Consider the following 25,075-nt stretch of genomic DNA (forward strand, 5'->3'; position numbering starts at 1 on the left):
ATCCTGCTTTCAGCTGCCAGCAATGTGAAGTGCCCAGAGATTAATTCTACGTCTGGCCTGGAAATGTGACTTTAAAGCATGAGGGAGGGGAATTGTTGGGGAGGGGGTGTTGAGGAGGAAAGAGGAAAGAGAAGGGCAGGCTAACTGAGGCTGGCAGCAGGCCACCAACCCCCTCCTAGGCCATGTTTCAATGTAGACAGAAGTAAACCCCAATAGACAGCAGCGCCTCAGCCTGCCAGGGCCTTACACCAGCTGCAGCGCATCTCGCTCTCTCCACTCAGCCCCAAGTGCAGATGTTCCCTACAGCATCACTTCCGCTACACTTTCTTTTAAAGAAATAGCACACATGTGTGGAAGCCTTTCCACCACTTCCCAAAAGAACTTTCTTTGCCTTTAAGGACCTCAAGCAAGGGTGAAACTTGGACAGCAGGTACCATAATGGCTCAATGAGCTGTCCCAATCACCTTTGGAAAGGACCATGCATAGGCTGAAGATCATTAATTAATAGAAGTTTCTTTATAAGTTTGCCTTCCTATTGCTTCAGAGGAATAAAGAAGGCCCCATAGTTTGGGACTAAAAGTAAAATGGGGGAGCGCGGGCCTGCGAACCAGAGTATTGCAGTTCGATTCCCAGTCAGGGCACATGCCTGGGTTGCAGACCAGTTCCCAGCAGAGGACACACAAGAGGCAACCCTACATTGATATTTCTCTCCCTCTCTCCTTCCCTTCCTCTCTAAAGATAAATAAATAAAATATTTTAAAAATAAATAAAATGGGGGAAAGTGTGACTAAGATTTTAAGATTTTATTTATTTTCAGAGAGAGGGAATGGGAGAGAAAAGGAGGGAGTGAAACATTGATCAGTTGCCTCTCCATGCCGGCCACCATCTAGGCACATGCCCTGACAGGGAATCAAACCTTACAACCTTTCGGACTGCAGGCTGACATCCATCCACAGAGCTACACCAGTCAGGGCGGTATGTCTAAGATTTTAATTCTGATTTCTCAAAGTGATCTATTGTTGCATTACCATCTCGAAGGCATTCTTTTTCCCCCCAAATATATTTTATTGATTATGTTATTACAGTTGTCCCATTTCCCCCCTCATTCCCCTCTACCCTGCACCCCCTCTCCCACCCACATTCCCCCCCTTTAGTTCATGTCCATGTGTCGTAAGTTCTTTAGCTTTTACATTTCCCATACTATTCTTGCCCTCACCCTGTCTATTTTCTACCTACCATCTATGCTACTTATTCTCTGTACCATGCCCCCCTCCTCCTCCCACTCCCCTGTTGCTAACCCTCCATGTGATCTCCATTTCTGTCGTTCTGTTCCTGTTCTAGTTGTTTCCTTAGTTTGTTTTTATTTTAGGTGTGGTTGTTAGTAGTTATGAGTTTGCTGTCATTTTAGTATACATGTTTTTTATCTTCTTTTTCTTAGATAAGTCCCTTTAACATTTCATAAAATAAGGGCTTGGTGATGATGCTCAAAGGCATTCTAATGGCTTTATCATCATGGAGCTTACATAAGCATAAGGCAGCCTAAAAATAATTTTTTAAAAACACATGAACATTCTACTGAGCACAATTAGCTGCAATAAAGACATTAATTTTTAAAGAACTTAACAGTGTGTTTCTTATATATCTAAACTCATTTTATACAATTCCAGATCCTGATGAGTTAATCAATCACTGTTTATTAGTACCTAATTTTGAAGTCAGCCTTGAACACTATTAAAGATTTGATAAAATATCATAATTCAGGGATCTACACATTTTATGAAGCTAAAATAATGGCATTTTTTAGAGTAGCTGAATATTCTTTAACAGTCCATCAGGTTGTTGGTTCTTCTGGAATGAAAGAAGATAATTAGAAGAATCGGTAATGTTAATAGAAAACAAAACAGTTATTAAACTCTCAGAACTAAACTTGGTTTGTTTGAAATTCAAGTTCAAGAGAGGAAATAGAATCTTCCCTTAAAGAAAGAAAAATATTGGTAATCAGTAGCAAATAAACTATGGTGAGAAAGTTTAATTCAACACTTATTTATTAAATATCTTTTATGCACAAGACACTAGATGTAGAAACAGATTAAGAAATGCTTTGTAGACTTCCGCCAAGATGGAGGCATAGGTGGAAACACTGTGCCTTCTCCCACAGGCAAGTTTGAATACAACAAAGGTCAGGAGAACAAGGACACACCCAAAGACCAGAAAACTGAATTATACGGAAGTCCGACAACTACTAACCGTTCGGGGATGGTAAGAGAGGCGGAGCCAGCAGCGGAGCAGAGTTGGGCAGGACAGATCCCCTGACCCAGGCGCGCAAGCAGCCCGGAACCAGTTGGGGTGTGGGGCAGACTGACCGTGGTCGCACATTCGCGCACACTGAGACAGACCACGCAGGCCCCAGGGGGCGAACCCAGTGGTGGAGGGCTGACGGTGGTGGCACACTTTTGTGCAGTGGAACGAAACGCGTGGGCCTGGTGACGGTGGTGGCTGTGGCACCGGTGGGGGCCACGGCGGCAGATGGGACACAATTGTTCCTCTTTGACCCCGCCCCCACATACAACGTCACAACCCAGCCACTGAGTTGCCCCGCTCTAGTGAACACTTTAGGGCTCTGATCCTGCTATGGAACAGGCACGAACAGCCCGAAAGATGGCGCAAGAAGAACTCAAAGTCCCAGAGCCGATAACTCTCAGCAACCGAGAAATAGCCAGCCTCTCAGAAGCACAATTCAAGACACTATTTATCAGGATGCTCACAGAACTGGTTGATTATAGTAAAAAATTAGAGGAACATATGATGGCTAAACTAATTGAAATGAAGGGAGATGTCCAGGAAACCAATAGCGATGGAAAGGAAACTGGGACTCAAATCAATGGAATGGACCAGAAGGAAGAATGAAACATCCAACCAGAAAGGAATGAAGAAATGCGAACTCAAAAAAATGAGGCTTAGGAACCTCCAGGACATCTTTAAACGTTCCAACATCCGGATTATAGGGGTACCAGAAGGGGGAAAGAAACAGCCACGAGTGGAAAACTTATTTGAACTAATAATAAAGGAGAACTTCCCCAGTCTGGCAAAGGAAATAGACTTCCAGGAAATCCACGAAGCTCAGAGAGTCCCAAACAAGTTGGACCCAAGAAGGAATACACCAAGGCACATCATCATTACATTAGCCAAGACTAAAATGAAGGAGAGAATCCTAGAAGCAGCAAGAGATAAAGGGACAGTCACCTACAAAGGAGTACCCATCAGACTGTCAGCAGATTTCTCAAAAGAGACCTTACAGGCAAGAAGGGGCTGGAAAGAAGTATTCCAAGTCATGAAATCCAAAGACCTACAGCCAAGATTGCAATATCCAGCAAAACTTTCATTTAGAATGGAAGGACAGATAAAGTGCTTCTCAGATAAGGTCAAGTTCAAGGAGTTCATCATCACCAAGCCCTTATTATATGAAATGCTAAAGGGACTTATATAAGAAAAAGAAGATGAAAAATATCAACAGTGAAAGGACAGCAAACACACAGTTATTAACAACCACACCTAAAACAAAAGCAAACCAAGAGGACAGCTAGATGAGGAGTGGAACCATAGAAATGAAGAACACGTGGAGGGTTAGCAACAGGGGAGTGGGAGGAGGAGAAGGGGGGAGAAGGCACAGAAAATAGCATAGATGGTAGGTAGAAAATAGATAGGGGGAGGGCGAGAATAGTGGGGGAAATATAGAATCTAAAGAACTTGAGACACGTGGTTATAAACTAAGGGGGGGAGAATGGTGGGGGAGGGAGTGTGCGGGGGGGGAATGAAGAGGGGGAATAGAACAACTGTAATGGTATAATCAATAAAATATATTTTAAAAAAAAGAAGTGCTTTGTAATTTGTATGCTATAGCAAATAACAGAACCAGAATTAGAACCTAGTTTTACCTAACTTCAAATATATTTTTTGTCATTATGATTCCTAAAAATACATTTTGTATTACAAAAATATTATGATCATTACAGAAAATCACAAAAATACAGAGAAAACAAAAGAAGAAAAATTTAAAAACCACAATAATTCCACAATCCTAGGGAATCATGATTGTTTTGATCAATATCTATCAGTCTTTCTATGAATGTACATAGAATATATATTATTTTAGAAAAATGTGATCAATTGTAAAGTTCATAACTATGGGACCTCATGGCCTGCAGAGAAAGCGACGACCGTATTGTTGGCATGAATCCCATCCCAAGAGTCAATCATTTAGAAAACAGAAACATTATGACTTGACTCCCCATACTAGGCAGCATACATTCATTTCATCCATATACTGCTCTCTAAGTTCCTTAAAGCGAAAGATTTCAAAGATATCTTATTATATTCTGGCCTCCAGCACATGCCGAGTCCAAGACAGTCAGGTGCACTGACTCACGCAGTAGGAATGCTGCCCTCAGTACACTTTCCACCATGTTTCCAAAGCCTGGACTAATCAATGAAGGCCATCAGAAATTATGAGAAATATCCAAATGTTTCTAGCTGAGCCCTGGCTGGTGTGGTTCAGTGGGTTGAGCACTGGCCTGCAAACTGAAAGGGTGCCAGTTCAATTACAAGTCAGGGCACATGCCTGGATTGTGGGCCAGGTCCCCAGATGGCATGAGAGAGGAAACAAATCAACGTTTCTGTCTCACACATTAATGTTTCTCTCCCTCTTTTCCCTCCCTTCCCCACTCTCTAAAAAATAAATAAAATCTTCAAGTGTCTCTGGTTGAGTATGGTCCCATACACTGGTGGCTCATAGGCCCTCCACAGAAACCACCTTACTCCCTGGCTATTCAGCTCAATAGATGCTTTACTCCAATAGCTTTTACTCCAAAATAATGTACTTCTCAGTAATAGACAGTTCATTCATTAGTGAAAAGTAGGATAGCCACAAAAGGCAACCATGCTCCTTCCTCCCTGAAACAGCAGCACAACTGTACCACTCATCTACATACCCGTGCTAGCTTTCCAACCTTGCACTATTCCCAGCTGGCAAGTTTTCACCTGAAGTCAGATGAGGTAACAGGTCTGACCCTAACGATGGAGTCCATGATGACCCCAACCTTACCTCACTCAACATAATGTATAAAAATGGGCTGATCTGTTGGCTGGAAACTTTTATATCTGATATAAAAGATCAACTCTCACAACATGCTGCTGCATTAATTAAGCCTGTAGGAGCAGGTCCTCACATCTCTTATGTAACAAATGGTGTTGGAATTCCCTCCAACTCATAGGAAAGAAGATATATATGCAGAGCTGGTTAAAAATTTCTCCACTGGCCCTGGCTGGCATAGCTCCGTGGATTGAGCATAGGCCTGTGAAGCAAAGGGTCGCTGGTTCGATTCCCAGTCAGGGCACGTGCCTAGGTTGCAGGCCAGGTCCCAAGTAGGAGACACACAAGAGGCAAACCACACATTGATGTTTCTCTCCCACTCTTTCTCCTTCCCTTCCCCTCTCTCTAAAAATAAATAAATAAAATGTTTAAAAATTAAAAAAAAAATTCTCCACTGGAAAGACCTTTTCAAACTTAAGAGCAATGAAATAAATCAAAAAGGAAAAAGACAACATTTTTAACCATCTAAAAACTTTTCTCTATAAAAACATGAACATAATTAAAATCAAATACAATTAAGATTATCAATGAATAAAGAAAAGACTATATTTACTATCTATAAAGCTCAAATAAATTGATACAAAATATACTGAGCTGGATAGAAAAATGAGCAGAGGACAAGACTACCAAGAACTATAAATGATTAATAAAACATAAGAAAAAACTGTCCATGCTGATCAATATTCAAAGAAATAAAATTTAAAACAAGATAGGTTAGAAAAAAGTTTGGCAGTTTCTTACAAAACTAAACATAGCCTTATCACATGATCTGGCAATCTCAATCCTTGGTATTTACCCAAATAAGTTAAAAACTCATGTCTACACAAAAGCCTGTACACAAAAGATGTTTATAGCAGCTTTCTGCACAACTGCAAAAACTTAGAAGCAACCAAGATATTCTTTGGTAGATTAACAAATAAACTAATATATTCGGACAACAAAACATTATTCAGCACTAAAAAGAAAAGACCTATCAAGCCATGAAAAGACATGGAGGAATCTTAAATGCATATTACTACGTGAAAGAAGCCAATCAGGATTCCAACTTTGTGACATCCTGGAAAAGGCACAACTACGGAGAGAGTAAAAGGATCAGTGATTGCCAGAAGTTAGGGCAAGGGAGGAATGAACAGGCAGAGTACAGAGGATTTTTAGGGCAATGAAACTATTTGTATGATATTATGGTGGGGGATACATGTCATTACATATTTATTTGTCGAAACCCACAGAATTCACAACACCAAACTTAATGTAAACTGTGAACTTTAGGTGATGATGATATGTCAATACAGGTTCATCAATTCTATCAAATGTACCACTCTGGTTCTGGATATTGATAGCAGGGGAGGTAGTGCATGTTTGGGGCAAGAGATATATGGCAACTCTGTACTTTCTACTCAATTCTGCTATGAACTTAAAACTTCTCAAAAATAAAATCCATTAAAAAAAGATAGGTGTTCACCTATCATTTACTCAACAAATATATGAATGTAGTCATTGTGCCAAAGACTGTAAAACACAAAAAACACTCAATGCTAGTAAGCGGTGGTAGCTGGGCATTCTCAAACACTGCTGTAAGAGTGGAAGACGGCACAACTTCGTAAGAAAGTAATCCAGCAGCACATATCAAAAGCTTTAAGACTTCAAATCCTTTAGCCCTAAAACTGAGCTTCTAAAAATGTATTCTAAGAAACAATATGTAATGCAAACAAAGGTTTTATGTACGAAGATGTTAATTATAGCTTTATCTATAACACTAGAAAAGCAGTGGAGGGAATGCCCCCTCAAAAGGTAATGACTAAATGTCAAATATTCATATGAAAACATTATTCAACCATTAAACAAGTTTATTCCCTGGCTGGTGTGGCCCAGTGGATTGAGCATGGGCCTGGAAACCAAAGGGTTGCCAGCTCGATTCCCAGTCAGGGCACATGCCTGGATTGTGGGCCAGGTCCCCAGTAGGGGGTTCATGAGAAGTAACCACACACTGCTGTTTCTCCCCCTTTCCTTTCCTTCCCCTCTCTCTAAAAATAAATAAAATCTTCAAAAAAAAGAAGTATACAAAAAAATTTTATAACTGAATACATATAATAAGTAGAAGCAGTTGAATCAAACATTTTCAGTAACCTTTCAACTGTGTAGAAGAACTTGAAAATTCATACATAGATGTAGAAGAAACATCATTGCTAGGAAGTTAGTTTCCTCCCTCTTTCTTACTTTTTTAGTACACTCAACAAAACCCAAAACCATTAAATCTTTTTTTAATGAGATATATAATTTTTATAAAGATTTTATTTATTTATCTTTAGAGGGGAAGGGAAGGAGAGAAGGAGAGAATATTTATTTATATTTAGAGGGGGATAGAAGGGGAGAGAAGGATAGAAATATCAATGTATGGTTGCCTCTCGTGAGTCCCCTGCTGGGAACCGGCCTGCAACCCAGGCATGTGCCCTGACTGGGAATCAAACTGTGATCCTCTGGTTTGCAGGCCCGTGCTCAATCTGCTGAGCTATACCAGCCCGGGCGAGATATATAATTTTTAAGTTTTCTTTTTATTTATTGCTTCTAGAGAGAGTAAGTGAAGGGGGTAGGGCAGGGGAAAGAAACATCCATCTGCTGTTCCACCCATCCAAGCATTCCCTGGTTAACTCATATATACCACCCTGCCTGGGGATTGAATCTATAACCTTGGTATATCGAGACAATGCTCTAACCAACTGAGATATCCAGCCAGAGCAAAATCTTTTTCAAAAAATTATTTAGGTTTCATAAACAGGACAATTACTCCAGTATGGTAACAGTAAAAATATGGTAAATAAGCAGGGAAGGAGAAATAAAAGAATATTTATGGGCAGGAAGAAAGGACAGAGAATAAATGACGATTTAGGAGACCAGAAAAAAACAGAAGTTTTGCTGTTCTCCAAAGAATTTTGCTTTTCCAGAGGCCCAAAGACACTGGCTCCAGGATTAACACTCAATACCAAGGCATTGACTGTAAATTAAAGTACTGAATGTATTTTAATTTAATGCCAGGATGGAAAACATGCATTTTGGATATTACATTTTCAGAAATGTCACTTTAACAAAAAACAAGGAAAGACAGTAAGATTATGAACAATGACCAAGATAACAGATACCCCTAGCCTTACCATTCAATTTTCATTGCCCAGACTGATTTGTTGACAAACTTAATTCTTGACTTGAACACAATTCAAAACATATAGAAAACTTATAGCACACTAGACACTGTTCTAGATGCTCACAATACATAAGCAAATAAAATAGGTCAAGGATCCCTATCGGCAGTGAGCTTACATTCTTGCAGAGTAGTAGGGGAAAATAAATAATAAACATTTACACAAAAAATAAGTGATCTAGTAATTAGAAAATAAGTGTAAAATGAAAAAAAAAGAAAGTAGAGCAGGAGAGGGGAGATCAAGAGCACAGGGTGGGAATGCAGCAGTGTTAATAAAATCATCAGGGTAGGACTCATGAAGGTAACATTTAAGCAAAGAGATGAGGTATTTGCCCTGCAAATAGCTGAAGGCAGAGAATTCCAAGTAGAGAAAACTGCTGATGCAAAGGTCCAAAGATGGGAGAATTCCTGGCTTATCAAAAGGCCTGCAGGAAGGCCACTGTGCCTGAAGCAAAGTTAAGTAAGCCAGGGGGGAAAGAGTAGTGAAGAGGTCAGAGAAAGGCAATGTGGGGTGGGGAGGCAGGGGAGTTTCCATATAAAAAGGACTTGTAAAGAGTATAATTTTTACTCTAAGAGAAATGGGAACCCAGTGGAGGATTCTGAGCAGATTGACATGATCTGATGCTTTTAAAAGAATTACGGCTGTATAGAGCATGTATGTATGTGTTTGTGTGTCTGTGTGTAAGGAGATGGGGGCAGGGGGAGATGGGTAACAAAGAGATTACTTAGGAGTTTCAAGTCTTTCTGGACTTTCTCTTTATGTTTTAAAAGCAGTTTTATCTGCAAGAGGTATTCAGGCAATGTTTGCAAACAGTTTTCTCTCCCACTGTGGAATCTTCAAGAATGTGTCAACAGCCTGCAACTGTGTCCTTAGCAGGCATCTCAAAATGATGATTACCAAACATTTCTCTCTTCTCATTGCCCTGACATGAGTTCTGGGCATCACCCTCTCTCAGGGGAGAGGTAAAAGGAGGTTATTCAGAACAAGAAATGATAACAGGATGACGTCACAGGTGTGCCTCAAAGAAGCCTCCAGTGAGTTCACTCTGCAGTGATTTACTCTACCCTGCCAACGCCAGCTGGAGAAGGGATGAAGAAAGCTGACACAGCCTTAAGCCCTGGGCAGGCATTATAAGATCTTTCTCCCTCCAGTCCCCTACCAGCCCCCACCCCACCCCTCCTTCAACCACTGATCCTTGCTTCAGAAGCTAAAGTGTGAACAGCACGTGTCTGGATTTCAGAAACCTGTCCAGCAGTTGGAAATTCCCTGCAGCGTGTCAATTGCTGCATCTGCTGTTGGCACTCGGGGCAAGGAATCACATGGGCATTTTCTGAAATAAGCCTGAAGATGGGAGTCTGATCTTTGAAGAAGGGACTAAAGAAGTAAAAAAAAAAGACAATCTGCCTTCTAAAAAGAAAACTGAGACATACAAGCAAATCAAACAGCTCTAAGAACAGCAGTAGTCAAGAACAAAAGCACAGAGCACCCTGACTAATGGAAAGGATTTTCTGGGCCAACAGGGTTCACCAGATATGTAATGTAATGTGACTGAAACTAGAGAGCACTCTTTTCCGGATTTCCAAGATCATATGCTCTTAGTAAGAAATGGCTTCTATCATTCCAGCCGCAGGCCCCTCTCTCCTTTCTTCCCACCCAATTAGTCCTCTAAGTAGTCTATACCTTGAAAACCTCTTGGAAAAATCTAAAAATATGAGCCCAGTAACATCAACTACCATAAAACTAGGAGTTGAAAAAGGAGCTATTCTTTGAAAGAGAAGTCTTCCTGTCCTTGCCACCCTAGATAGAGGTGCCCCAGTCACACTGCTCACAGGCAAAGCTAAAAAAATACTAGAGTCTCATGATAAAAAAAGGAAAAAGGAATCATACTATTTCCTCTAGTAAAAAGATCGGTAGACTAGGTACCTAGAATTATTCTCCCAAATAATTACCCTCAAAGTATTTTTAAAATCTTTTTAGAAAGCATTGATGAATTAGTAAATGGAAAAGAAATCCTTTGATCAGGGACTGACTAAGACAAGGAACTAGAGATGTAAGTGTGGCATGTAGCCAGGCTTCACCCTAAGAACATTTGCTACCTGATGAACTTGAGCTTCAGTTTCCAAGCTTCATGGGTATGGCCAATACAAGAGGATGGCCAACATCTGTGCCATAAAGCCAGGATCCCACAGAGCGACAGTCAACATATAGGAGTAAATCAGAAATAACCCTTAGCCCCTCCGGAAGACAGCTGGAAAATTCAGTATGTCAAACCCTGGGTACTGGCTAGAAGAGAACAAAATAAGGCACTGAAAATATGGACTTTACACTAGTCCTTACAGGGGTATGCAGTATAGATTCACATTACCTGGGTGGTCTAAAAACCCTCAAGCAGATATTTCAATTTAGAATGATTATTTTGGACTGTCACATCAGGCTGTGAACAACAGCAAAATTAAAAATCCCTTCCTCATTTTTGACCTTACAGGCAAGAAGGGGCTGGAAAGAAGTATTCCAAGTCATGAAATCCAAAGACCTACAGCCAAGATTGCTGTATCCAGCAAAGCTTTCACTTAGAATGGAAGGGCAGATAAAGTGCTTCTCAGATAAGGTCAAATTCAAGGAGTTCATCATCACCAAGCCCTTATTATATGAAATGTTAAAGGGACTTATCTAAGAAAAAGAAGATAAAAAATATGAACAGTGAAAGGACTGCAAACTCACAGTTATTAACAACCACACCTAAAACAAAAGTAAACTAAGAGGACAGCTAGATCGGGAGCACAAACATAGAAATGGAGATCACATGGAGGGTTAGCACAACAGGGGAGTGGGAGGAGGAAAAGGGGGGAGAAGGTATAAAGAATAAGTAACATAGACAGTAGGTAGAAAATAGACAGGGGGGAGAGCAGAAATACTATGGGAAATATAGACTCTAAAGAACTTGTGACACATGGACATGAACTAAAGGGGGGGAATGGTGGGAGAGGGGTGTGCAGGGTGGAGGGGAGTGAAGGGGGGGAATGGGACAACTGTAATGGGATACTCAATAAAATATATTTTTTTAAAAATCCCTTCCTCATTTTTACCTCAGGTTTCTAAGAATTCTCATTAATGCAATCCCACAGAAAATAAGCAGACTACAGAAAAAAAATTCTATCACACAGGAAAAATTTTAGAAGGCACATGGGCAACCAGCAGAAACAGAGATGAGCAGAAACTCACCTAAACTAATCCCTTCATCATAGTCTCTAAAATGACCATGTTCAATATGTTTTAAAGAACTAAAAAAAAAAAAGCTTCCAAAAATATCTTCAGGAAACAAGAAACTACTAAGAGTAGATTTGAAGGGGGAAAAAATACCAAAACACCTGGAAATAAAAAAATTGTAATTAAAATACCACTCAGTGAGGCATATTTAGCAGATTAGATACAGCCAAGGAAAAATTCAGTGAACTGAAAGACCGAGTTAAGAAAGTGCTCTGGAATGTAGCACAAAAAAAAAAAGTCAGAAAAATGAGAGGGGTTTAGAAGACATTAAAGACTGAGTAAGGTTTAACATAGATCTAATCACTCACAGAAGAGAAAAGAAAGTTCATCTTTAAAACTGCAGGACATCAAAGACGTTTTAAAAAGACCCGGAAAGCACTCAGAAAGAAAAGATAGACTACTTTAAAAAGAGAAACAATCATAGTGACAGCTGACTTTCAATCATTAAGAGTGAAAGCTCAGAGACAGAAAAATATCTTAAATGGCCTGAAGGAAAGTAATTGTAACTTAGAGTTCTACTACTCGTGAATACCTATAAAAGGTCTTTTAGGAACAGAAAAATAAATCCTTTTTCAAACACATAAAAACTGAAAAAAGTTTGTCATCAACAGAACTTCACTTAACAGATTTTAAAGACTATAATTAAGGTGGGAAGAAAATGATCCCAGTGGAGGGTCTGAAATACAAAAGGAAATGAAAATAAAGTGGTAAATACAAGGACAAGTCTAAATACACATTTACCAGCAAAATAGTAACAATAACAATAATAATGAAAACAAACAAAAATAATTTTTATCTCTCAAGTTTAAAAGGAAAAGAAGAATTATAATACACAACAACAGCAGCATATAAATGAGAATAAAATGGGAAGAGAATGAATAGAATTTAAGTATTTAAGTGTTTAAATTCTTAATAGAATTTAAGACCAATTCATGGTCTCTGTATTATTTAGGAGGGGAGTAAAAATGCTGAATAACTTCTGACTTTTGGCAAGGTAAGTATGCATGCTTTAATTCCTAGGGTAACTACCAAAAGAAATAAAGTAAGCTAGTGAGGGGAGAGGAAGAAATGGGGAAAAGGAAATACCCAAAAGTGAGGAGAAAAAAACAGAATAGGAGAATGGAAACGCGCTGGGAAAAAATATTTGCAAACCATTTATCTGATAAGGGGCTTATATCCAAATTATATAAAACTTAATAAAGACAAACAACTTGATTTTTTTTAATTTAAAGATTTTTGTTTATGTATTTTTAGAGAGAAGGGAAGGGAAGGAGAAAGAGAGGGAGAGAAACATCAATGTGTGGTTGCCTCTCATGTGCCACATGAGAGGATCTGGCCTGCAACCCAGGCATGTGCCCTGACTGGGAATTGAACCGGCGACCCTTTGGTTCCCAGCCCATGGCTCAATCCACTGAGCCACACCAGCCAGGGCGACAACTTGATTTTTTTAAATGGGCAAAAGATCTGAATAGACATTTGCCAAAGAAGATATACAAATGGCAAGTAAGTACATGAAAAGTCATTCATCATCTTAGTCATCTAGGAAACAGAAATTAAAACCAAAATGAAATAGCACTGCATATCCACTAGAATAGATAAAGTAAAAAAAGACGGACAATACCAAATGTTGGCAAGTTTGCAAAAAAAAACTGGAATTCTCAGATACTGCTGGAGGGAATGTAAAATGGTTCAAAACACTTTGAAAAACAGCTTAGCAGTTTCTTACAAACACCTACCATGTGACCCAAGAAATCCATTCCTAGGTATTTACCCAGGGAAGATGAAAACATGTGTTCACAAGAAGTTCATACAAATGTTCATGGCAGTTTTATTCATGATAGCCCAGAACTAGAAATAACCCAAATATTCCATCAACAGTACCTAGATAAACAAAATTGTAGTATACCCATACAACAGAATACTATACAGTAATACAAAGGAATGCAATACTGGTAACATACGACACCACGAATCAATCTCAGAAACATTATGTTGAGCAAAAGAAGCCAGACACAAAAAGTACACACACGGAATGATTCCATTTATATAAAACTCTAGAAAAAACACATCTGGTGTATAGTGATGGATTGCAAATCAGGTTTCCTGGGGCCAGGGTAGGGATGGAGAGCAACTGTGATGGTCACAGTAAGCAGTTCTGGGGATGATGGAAATGTTCTGTATCTTGATTACAATGATGGTTACTTAGATTACAGGGAAAAAATGTTACTTAGGTACATAAATTAGTCAAACTCATAGAAATGCACCATTAAAATGGGTACATTTTATTGTATATAAACTTCACCTCAATGAAATTGATTTTAAAAATTCAATGGTACAGTATATAAATCCAAATACACCAAGAATTACAATAATTGTCAATGAACTCAATGATCATAATATCCCCAAAGAGAAAATACATATATCCATAAAAAGAACAGATAAACTGTAATAAATGAATAAAATGTAGTATTGTAGCAATGAAAATGAATAATTCACACATCAATATCAACAGAAGTCAAACACTAGGTGGGCCAAAATAAGCCAAAGAGAAAGGATATAGATAATATGATTAACATGATTCCACTTATATGCAAACAAAACCAAACTACGTTTTGTTTAGGGGGTATATACTCAGATGATAATACTACACAGAAAAGCAGGGTGATGATGTATTATCATACAATTGTACACCTGAAACCTATATAATTTTTTTTTAAGATTTTATTTATTTATCTTTAGAGGGGAAGGGAAGGAGAGAGGGAGAGAAACATCAATGTGTGGTTGCCTCTTGTGTATCCTCTGCTGGGAACTGGCCTGCAACCCAGGCATGTGCCCTGACTGGGAATCAAACCGCCATCGTGTGGTTCGCAGGCTCACGCTCAGTCCACTGAGCTACACCAGCTAGGGCGAAACCTATATAATTTTTTAAAAATATCACTCCAACAAATTCAACTAAAAAATTTTTTTTAAAAGGGAAGGAATTTCACAGGTAGGATGATAATTACCTGAAAGGGCAAGGGAGCGCGACAATCGGAATGAAATGCACAAGGACCCTCTAAAGTACTGATAATATTCTACCTCTCAACCTGGGTGGTGGTTACATATATACTCATTTTACTATTCTCTCAAATGTTTTATACTCTCATACTCCTTTATCAATGATATATCCATCCCTTCACCCCCAGGCCAAAAAAAGAATCATCGTCTACTCTTATGAATGGCATGTGAAAGCCTCTTTTTAAAAAGCATGGATACTACAAAAAGTTGCTGAAAATAAGAAACAATATTCCTAAAAAATTCCCTGCCTCCTTTTTTTCAAGAGATACTACCTAGGCTGAAGAAAGAGAAAGACCAACAATTCTTTTACTAACTGGTCATGAACAAACATTTACCACTGTGAGATGGAGACATCCTCTCACCCATGACCTGGGACAATCGTAAATGGACCCCAGACAACCCTGATTTCTCCAAACCATATTCTTCTGCCAGCTTATTACCTGTGGCCCCACTTGAACTTGGGAGAATTGTGACTCCTGCAAACTTCCTCATCTTTACTTCAGTTCCTCTGTAAGTCTCATATCAGATGCAAGGATCACTTTCTTCATCAAAGGGCAGCAACTGCTCAGATAGGAGATTTAGGGGCAGGAGATGCTTGCATTGTTAAGCTGTCTCAATTCAGTCCAGGGAAGTTTTTGTGTCTTCTGATATAGAAAGCTGGACCTCTTGAGACCTGAGTATAATTTACGAGTTGTGCAACCTTATTTACATTACTTAACCTTTCTGAAATGTTTTTTTATCAATTATAAAATAGGACACAGCCCTGGCCAGGTAGCTCAGTTGATCAGAGTATCATCCGGACATGCCAAGGTTGCAGGTTTGATTCCCAGCCAGGGCACATACAAGAAACAACCAATGAATGGACCAATAAGTGGAACAACAAATTGATGTCTTTCTTTCTCTTAAATCACTAAATAAAAATTCCTTTCAAATCAATAAATTAAAAAATATTTAATAAAAAGACACAAAATGAGACTTCCGCCAAGATGGAGGCATAGGTGGAAACACTGTGCTTTCTCCCACAACCAAGTTTGAATACAACAAAGGTTTAGTAAACAAAGACGCAGCCAAAGAACAGAAAACTGAACTATACGGAAGTCTGACAACAATGGATCAATCAACTGGGACCGGTAAGAGGGGCGGGAGCCAGCAGCGGAGCAGGGTCAGGCAGGAAGGATCCCCCAACCCAGGCGACCCAGGCCCATAGGCAGCCAGGGTACCATCTCAGACCCAGTGAGGGTGCAGGGCAGGCTGAGCACGGTCACACATTCGCCTGCAGATAAACCAGCAGAGGTGTGAGCAGTGAGACGGACCCCTGCAGGCCCCAGCGGACTGCACAGGCCCCAGTGGGGAACCCAGTGAGGGTGTGGGGCAGGTTGACCGCGGTCCCACATTCACTCGAAGTGAGATGGACCGAGCAGCCCCTGCAGCTGGAGGAAGCAGTGGGGACTGCCAGTGATCTCCTTTGACCCCGCCCCCACATACAGCGTCACAACCCAGCAACTGAGTTGCCCTGCTCTGGTGAACACCTAGGGCTCCGCTCCTGATACGTAACAGGCACCAACAGTCCAAAACAGGGCCCAAGAAGAACTCAAAGCCCCAGAGCCAATAACTCTAAGCGACCAGGAAATAGCCAGCCTCTCAGATACACAGTTCAAAACACTGGTCATCAGGATGCTCACAGAACTGGTTGATTATAGTCACAAATTAGAACATATGATGGCTAAACTAATTGAAATGAAGGGAAATGCACAGGAAACCAATAGTGATGGAAAGGAAACTGGGACTCAAATCAATGGAATGGACCAGAAGGAAGAATGAAACATCCAACCAGAAAGGAATGAAGAAATGCGAATTCAAAAAAATGAGGAGAGGCTTAGGAACCTCCAGGACATCTTTAAACGTTCCAACATCTGGATTATAGGGGTACCAGAAGGGGGAAAGAAACAGCCACGAGTGGAAAACTTATTTGAACTAATAATAAAGGAGAACTTCCCCAGTCTGGCAAAGGAAATAGACTTCTAGGAAATCCACGAAGCTCAGAGAGTCCCAAACAAGTTGGGCCCAAGAAGGAACACACCAAGGCACATCATAATTACATCAGCCAAGACTAAAATGAAGGAGAGAATCCTAGAAGCAGCAAGGGATAAGGGGACAGTCACCTACAAAGGAGTACCCATCAGACTGTCAGCAGATTTCTCAAAAGAGACCTTACAGGCAAGAAGGGGCTGGAAAGAAGTATTCCAAGTCATGAAATCCAAAGACCTACAGCCAAGATTGCTTTATCCAGCAAAGCTTTCATTTAGAATGGAAGGACAGATAAAGTGCTTATCAGATAAGATCAAGTTCAAGGAGTTCATCATCACCAAGCCCTTATTATATGAAATGTTAAGGGGACTTACCTAAGAAAAAGATAAAAAATATGAACAGTGAAAGGACTGCAAACTCACAGTTATTAACAACTACACCTAAAACAAAAGCAAACCAACAGGACAGCTAGATCAGGAGCAGAACCATAGAAATGAAGAACACATGGAGGGTTCGAAACAGGGGGGTGGGAGGAGGAGAAGGGGGGAGAAGGTACAGAAAATAAGTAGCATAGACGGTAGGTAAAAAATAGATAGGGGGAGGGCAAGAATAGTAGGGGAAATATAGAATCTAAAGAACTTGAGACACGTGGTCATAAACTAAAGGGGGGAATGGAGGGGGAGGGGGCGTGCAGGGTGGAGGGGAATGAAGGGGGGAATAGAACAACAACTGTACTGGTATAATCAATAAAATAATTTTAAAAATAAATAAAATAAAATAGTAATACATACTGCTGGTAAAGACAGAGCAAAAGTATTTTCTCACTACTGCTGGTAAAAATTTAATGCTTATAGTATCTTCGTAAAGCAATATGGCTACATCTGTTTTTTAATATTTTATTTATTTTTAGAGAGAGGGGAAGACAGGGAGATAAACATTGATGTGTGAGAGATACATTGATCAGTTGCCTCTCATATGCCCCCAACTGGGGATCTGGCCCACAATCCAGGCATGAGCCCTGACTGTGGATTGAACCAGCAATCTTTTGGTTAACAGGCCAGCACTCAATCCACTGAGCCACACCAGCCAGGGCTGGATATACCTATCTAAATAAAAAATACATATATCCTTCAACCAAGTGACCCCATTCCTGAAATCTTTATTCCAAAGAAATAAAAGCATGAGTAAATAGACAAAAAAAAAAAAAGACACAAAATATCTGTCTTACCTGTCTAAGAGGGCTATATGGAGAAATCAAATGAAAATTCATTTGTATCGACTACAAAATTAGGTATTATCACAGTGTTATTCTGTTGCCATTATTAAACTCTACCTCTGAATGCTACAATTCCTCCCCACACCAGCATTTAGTTGGTTAGGGTGCAAAGTGTAACCTACTCCCCCCAAACTCCATGCCCAGAACATACCTGCTTCCTCTGTGTATTCAATGAACATGTGAGGCCTGAGCCCTCTGTAAGCTACACGTTTAGAATTCTACTCCTCAGGAAAAGCTTAAAAAGAGCTCAGAAGAGGTAGCTGAGAGTCTTGCTGCCAACATTCTGCCCAATACTGTCTCTCTCTCTCTTTTTTTTTTTTCAGAATAAGTCCATCCTGTATCAAAACACATGCTCACACACACACATTGAGAAGCTATGAAATGGCAACAGAGATGAGGCGTCCAGCACATCAACTACTGGGCAATGAAGGGCTACTGCGTTTCTGTGCTCCATGCCGAAGCAACCATGGACATCGAACTACTGTTTGATGTTACCTTGGGGCATCAAAAACAAACATTTCTTCAAATGACATGATAAGATGCTTAATTTTATTGGTACAACTGAATTTTCTCCTTTCTTTAACTTTTCATAACTGCTTCTCCTCTCCCAGTCTAAAGCAATAAATTCAATGTGAAAAAAACAAGGACCCTGAAAGTCAGAGTTGGGAAGGTTCCTCGACAAACTTACTTCTTTACTTTTTTTCCAGGGAATTCTGAGGGAAGAAGTCTATGCTAAGCAGCCTGTTGATAGTTACATCTTCCCCAGAGAGACAGAGGGCAGAGCTGAAGGATGCATCTTCCTCTGACCTACCTTCTAAAGCCTAGCCTCTTCTGACCTTCCAATCCATTTCTCACAAAATTTGTTGGCCAGGCTGGCTCTTTTTTCTGTTAATTTACTCTAAACTGGGCGGTCCTGAAAATGAAGGTCAGGCAGTGCTGATTACCTGTAGATTACCTGCTGATTACCCATGGATCCCTAAGGAGAAAAAGCCCAAGGGCTTCTACCACCAGAGATATAGAAGGAGGAATGAGAGGGCAGTTTATACCACTAAATTCAACCCCTTATGAAAGGTGGATTTCCTGTACAACTGTTCTGACAAGCAGAAGATTAGGCACTTCATACATTCTGTTTAGGTAAGAAACTCAGACAGAAGTGAATTGCCACAAGGGAGCAAATTGCTTTATTAAAAGTCTCTAAGGCGGTTGTTTGCTAAAGACAAAGACATTTTGGTTGTGAATCGAACTTCACAATTAGAGTCAGCCTCTATACACAATAACGTCATGAAGGTGTGAGAGCCCCATCTCAAGTATCCCACACATCTGCGTTGAGCTCTATCAGTCCCAGAGACAGCTGTAATCCTCTCTCTGGAGAAGCACATGTGGCACTGTCTACCTCCTGCAATTCCGGATTACTAACAAACCATAAAAGCAAGCATAACTGATGATGAAAGAATGCCAGTTTAGCTCTGCCTCAATCCCAGCCCCTAAATGCTCCCTAAAGGCAGAAAGTACCAACGGCACACCTAAGAGGTGTCTCTTGGGTGCCCTCTTGCTGCCACCAGGGCTTTTCTGCAAGGCTGAAATGGAGGCCACTCTACAAACTGGTAGAGGAGGAAAAAGAGAGGCCCAGGGCACAGAAAGGGGAAGTTATTCCAGTGGTGGCCAATGAATAACATCCAATGATTTATAGGAAGTATAATCCAATAATACAGTAAAATAAAACAGTGTGTGCCTGAAATGGTTTTGATTCCAGGAATTATAAAACATATTTTTTAAAAAGAGAGAGCAAGAGAGAGAGAGAGAGAGAGAGAAAGGAAGAGAGAGAGAAAAAAGGCCAGATCAGAGCAAATTGGGCACAGATGGGAGATGCAATGGGGTTTCAGTGATGCCCTACCACAAATGTTGCTTCAATTACTCCTCTTCAAGAAACTAGAGTTTTATTTCCTTAAATTACAAAATTTTTAAAAAATTAAAATTCTTAGAGTGCTTGTGGTTTAAATCAACGGTCCACCCTCCAGTATCACATCAGCCAATCAGATGGCTACTGAAGTATTAAATGCTGAGGCACGTGGAGAAGGCCCCACTTCTCCCGTCAGGCTTGGGAATGTCGAAGAGCGATTACCAGTGGTGACATCACTCTGGGAACCACCTATCACCACCATGTATCACTCGCCAAAAGACAATTTTGGACACAAGCCAGGTAAGGAACACACTGTACAGTAAGAGCTGGCTTGCCTTCTTCATCCATACTTTCAATAATTACTGAGTGTCTAATAAATTCCAGGTACTATGCTAAGAGATCCCAAACATCCCTCAAATTTATCTGTCCCCAAACACTTCACTACAGAGTACTAGGATTCTAGACTCTCTGTAATCCCACTGATGAAGGGTTTTGCATAGTGTTCATTAGAGCAGGAGATAATGGCCTCCCCACCAATAGCCCTGAATCCATGAATGTTAAGATCTGAAAGTTTAGTTGGTGAAATGATGTGGCATAACTCAACTCATTTTCCCCTATGGACAGGGGAGCAAATCTGACCTCACAACCTCTGCCTCCCTGAGCTCCAGGAAAAACTATAACCTAGGAAATGGGGAAGGATGCCTTTCTCTCACCACTGTGAGTTTTTTCCTCTATTTTGTCTTGTGAAGCATCCAAAGCTTTTCAACAGTTTTTGGTCTCTCTTGACCACAAGAAAAGCATATATAAAAAGCAATCACACTAAAGTGTTAGTATCATTTCTACCCCTGGACTATAGGTACTTTGAAAAAAGGACAAGTAATACAAGGGAAACACTGAAAACACACACAAAAATTAATTAGCGGTATCATGAAGGACATACTTTTCAGTAAGATGTCCCTGTTGCTCTCCAAATCATACTCCTTAGGTCCACATCTACAACAGGGAAGCCCAGATTAAGAGAACCTTAATTGCCTTGGGGGCCACAGATCACCCCTGCTTCAGTCTGGAACGTTCCTTCTCCACAGAGTCCAGGAACTGATACACACAAACACCCACCCAGAAGGACACGTCCAAGAAGGAATGGAAAGAAAAATGATGGCCCAGATGTTCTGTAACTTGCAGTGACTGCCAAATCACCACAGACCCCAAGCACCTGGGAGGGCCAGGCAGCATCAGGCCCTTGCTTCCTGGTTTCAGACAGCCTGGGTCCTGCAGCTGGGTGGCTGGCGACTCTGACAGCAAGCAGAGTGGCCAGGAGAGAAGACTTTAGAAGGGCATTGGTGGACAGGACTTGGGGGCTGAACACTAAGGGCTGATTTATCACTTCCTTACTCATAAAAATGTGATTCAAACTGCTGCCGATTAGTGAAGGATTTAAACCTTTACCCTCTCCCCAACCCCCTTCCCTCTCCACCCCCAGCACAGATGCTGCTACTCAGCCACAACACCCCCTTCTTGCCACTGTCCATACAAGCACAGCACAGGGCCCCAGAGAAGATGACTCATATGCTGGGAAATGGAAAAGTGCATCTTCCCACCAACCAGTCCCGCTGAGTGCTCTGCTCACTCCTCTCCCAATGGCAGCCCACACAGTGGGGTCTGGACAGCCGCCTCAGCTGCACACCGGGTACTTGGCAGCACGTCCACAGAGCTCTATGTCCTAGTTAAGTGTTATATCCTGTGGCCGAGGCTGTTTTTCCCCAAAACACCCTTGGAGCTTCTGACCACCTCATATCATCCTTCTCTTGGCCCCAGTTGCCTCATGGAGGTGAGCATCAGGACAAGGCCAAAAATGAGTAGTGGGCTCTCACGCACAGGCTCTGACATGCCCTTCCTGGCTAGTGGGTCCACATATAACCAACCACAGAAAAGAGCCCTTTTTTAAAAAGTACCCTGGCCTCCAACAGGGAAACCACCTATTTCCTTCTTTCTCTGGTCTTACCATCTCATCTTCCTTTCATCTGTATTTTTTAACATTCACTAAAAAACAGTTACAAGAAAAGGACTCACGGGTGGCCTATGAAAGGCCACAGTGTATTCCTTTTCATGGAGCAGAAGCTGCTGGACAACAGATGCTTAACAGGTAAAAGCTGCATGTCCTTTACAGTCACACCTCCCAAGATTACAGGTCACTTGATGCTAGAAAACCACCTTGGCAGAGGCTGTAGCTCTGTGACAGGCAGCTGACTGAACTCTGCAGACTGAGGTTGGAGGAAGGCAGGAAAATGAAGAGGAGGCATCTCAGGAAGCCCCATTTCCTGAGTCCAGTGAGCGTCCCACTTCATAGCAGAACCAGGAGAGTAATGAAGAAGGAATCAATCTCCTGCCCCTCTGGACTTCACAGTCTCACCAGGATAGCACTTACAAACGTTATTTCCTCTTTCCTGGAAACTATCACTGTCCCCAAGGACTGCATACTTCCTCAGAGCTGTTCTCAGGAATAATTAGCCAAGTTCAAAATGGCACCTCAGCCTCTGCATCTTGCCTTCTGCTGGGAATTTTAAATGCTAGAGCAGGAAACTTTGAGAGGAGAAAGTCCTCTATGATTCAGATGTGATTGAAAACCCAAGCAGACAAGCATGGGGCCTGGGGAAATGATGGCATACCTACTTATTAGGGAAGAAATAAACCCCCCACCAGGAAGCTGATGCAGAACCCCCAAATATCAGTGGGGAGGGAAGTAAGTCAATTTCAGAGTGAAAGAACGTAAAAAAAAAAAGGTGCAATAAGAGAACTAGAGACACTCTGTCCAGAAACGCCAGGAGTCTCCATGGGGCAATTCCCACTTCTTGGCATTTCAGATAACCTTTCAACCCTGAGACCAAAATTTACTCTGTCAATACTCTAAAACAATTCTTTGGCAGCATGGACCAAATCCCCCACGCAAACAAACACACAAAATAATGTCATCCCTATGCTACATATTTCCATCAAGTCAAAGCAGATATCCTTACCTAAGTGGTGGGAGGGGAAGGGAAGAAATCCTGGTAACATCCTTTGGCTATGACCTGGTTGTAAAAAACATTAAAAAACCCTGCCAATCAGCATTCCCGACTGCCACACCACACTCAAAAAAACCCAGTGTTCAAAAAAGCATTTCAGAATGCACACCAGTATGTTAGCCAGACTCTGGGCCTGGTGATTTTTGTGCTTCCAATCTGAGTCACCAAAGCTCATCAATTCTCTGTTCTTACTCCCTGGCAGGCTCCCACAAGGGATATCCCACAGGGAACTAGACTTTTCCATACTGAACAAACAGGGTACATGAGTCCAGAAACAGCTATTCCCAATCCCTGCCAAGCGTATGGTCCCTGCAATGAAACATTTCAGCAATGCCTCTCCCAGGGGAGAGGCTCTGGGTCTGCAGACTCCGAGAGGCCTTGCTGCTGCCTTTAGCATGGCCAGATGTGCAACAGCATCTCTGGGTTTGCAAATTAAGCTCCATACCCATGATTCCCTCCTTTCATCCCACCCAAGCACTAGACAGTCATACAGATCTTAGGGAGTAAAATTAGTATATGAGAGGCAATGGTGGGGAAGGGTGTGTGTGGGTGTGTGCACACGTGTGTGCATGTGTGTTAGTGGCAGGTGTAGCAGTATGGTAGTATGGAAAAGAAGCTAGATTAATCTTTATCTGCCTACATAAAGAAATTGGACATGCCTTACCTTTCAACTGAGAGTTGTGTACAGCAAACATGTTGATGGTCATAAGCTGTAGCATGCGAGTACTTCCAATAGGAGAGGGACTATGCTGCAGCAATACCTGGAACTCCTTGAGAACCTTCTCAGCCACTGCAGGGAATGTCTCCATCCTACAAATACATCCAGCCCATCAGTGAGGGACACCCCCAAGAGCATTTACAGACACACACACACACACACACCCTTTCCCTCTCCTCTTCCTCCTTCCCTCCCACCACCTCTCTCTCTTTCTTTCTCCATCTCTCTCTCTTAAAGCACACAACTAATGCCTACAATGTCTGTTTGCTACTTTCACAAACCTTCTTGCTCTTCTAATGTTGTGGACAAATTTAAGAGACAGAATTGCTCAGGGTTTGGAGATGGAATCAATTCAATTTTGGATAAATTGCCATGAGTTATTATACTTTGGTATGCTATTTCCTAACCCTTGGCAATAACTGAATTCAAGCTGAAATGAAATCAAAGTTTCTCTCTGAAACAATCAGTTTTTCTAAATAGCAAACAAATTTCCTTTAAGCTCTAAGACCTACATACTCCCCAAACTCTCTGGTTCATGAATCTAAGGATCGGATCTTCACTCAAGGTTTTACTCCAAGAAACCAGAAAGGGTTCTCTTGCCGTCTTCTTAGGCACTATTGCACTAACTGCTCTACCTAAGGATCCCAAGTTTCCCCTTGAAGAATCCTCAGACCTAGGTCCTCAATGATCTGTTTCAGCCTTTCCTGTGTTGCTGCCCTCCTTGCTCTCACAAGACTCTGCTCATCAAGGTCTGTATGTTCTCAGGCCAGTGGAAATATAATGCCCTGGCCAACTGCCACTCCCAATACAGGAAGAGCCTGTAATGTAGGGAGGTAGAACTCCAGCCAGTGACCTAGGGCTCCTAAAGAGAGGTCATTCAAACCACTGCTTGCCAAATGTGGCCACTGGATTCCAAACAGTGGTGCATGCCTGGAGCTCCTCTGGCAATAGCAACAAACCACAGCTGAAGTCGTCAGGAATAAAAAGCAAATTCAAACTTGGTGCTAGAGAGAGAAACCAGGCACAATGGGCCCCAGGGCCATGCTGAACAATTCACGGTCAGCAAAGTATCTTTTATCCATCCTCAAGCCCTCCCCCATAAAAACAAACAAACAAACTGCTTATAGTGCACAGGGTGATGGGGTAAGGAAGAGCCTCCGGCTGGATTAATATAGAGCTTCTGAAAAGCCACAGGAAAGGGAATCCTCCTCAAAAAGGCAAAAACAGTTTCAAGTCCTACAGAAAGGTACTTCTAGTTTAACCCAAACCTGACCCTTTCCTGACTTAGAACCCTCCCCAGGTTAGCAAACTCCAGAGCTCTCTGGCATCTTGGCAATCTTCATTCCTTGCCCCTGGATGGAAACTCTTATTACTGACCTTCTGGTATTCAGAAATCACGCCACAGCTATGGGTCAATTACA

The 25,075-nt window shown here is 41.3% G+C and overlaps 1 protein-coding gene across 2 annotated transcripts in view; it reads right to left on the reverse strand.

Annotated features, from left to right (window-relative positions):
* The window catches only part of SMG6 (SMG6 nonsense mediated mRNA decay factor), a 235,905-nt gene that overhangs the window by 151,439 nt on the left and 59,391 nt on the right, over window positions 1–25,075 (reverse strand). For both annotated transcript variants that reach the window (XM_037070398.1, XM_037070399.1), the window contains exon 10: window positions 23,601–23,746. In XM_037070398.1, the coding sequence (XP_036926293.1) occupies window positions 23,601–23,746 (146 nt within the window). The remainder of the gene's footprint in view (window positions 1–23,600; window positions 23,747–25,075) is intronic.

This window comes from Sturnira hondurensis, unplaced genomic scaffold, assembly GCF_014824575.4.
Source record: "Sturnira hondurensis isolate 20B ecotype Veracruz unplaced genomic scaffold, ASM1482457v3 Scaffold0018728, whole genome shotgun sequence".
Classification (NCBI taxonomy): Eukaryota; Metazoa; Chordata; class Mammalia; order Chiroptera; family Phyllostomidae; genus Sturnira; species Sturnira hondurensis.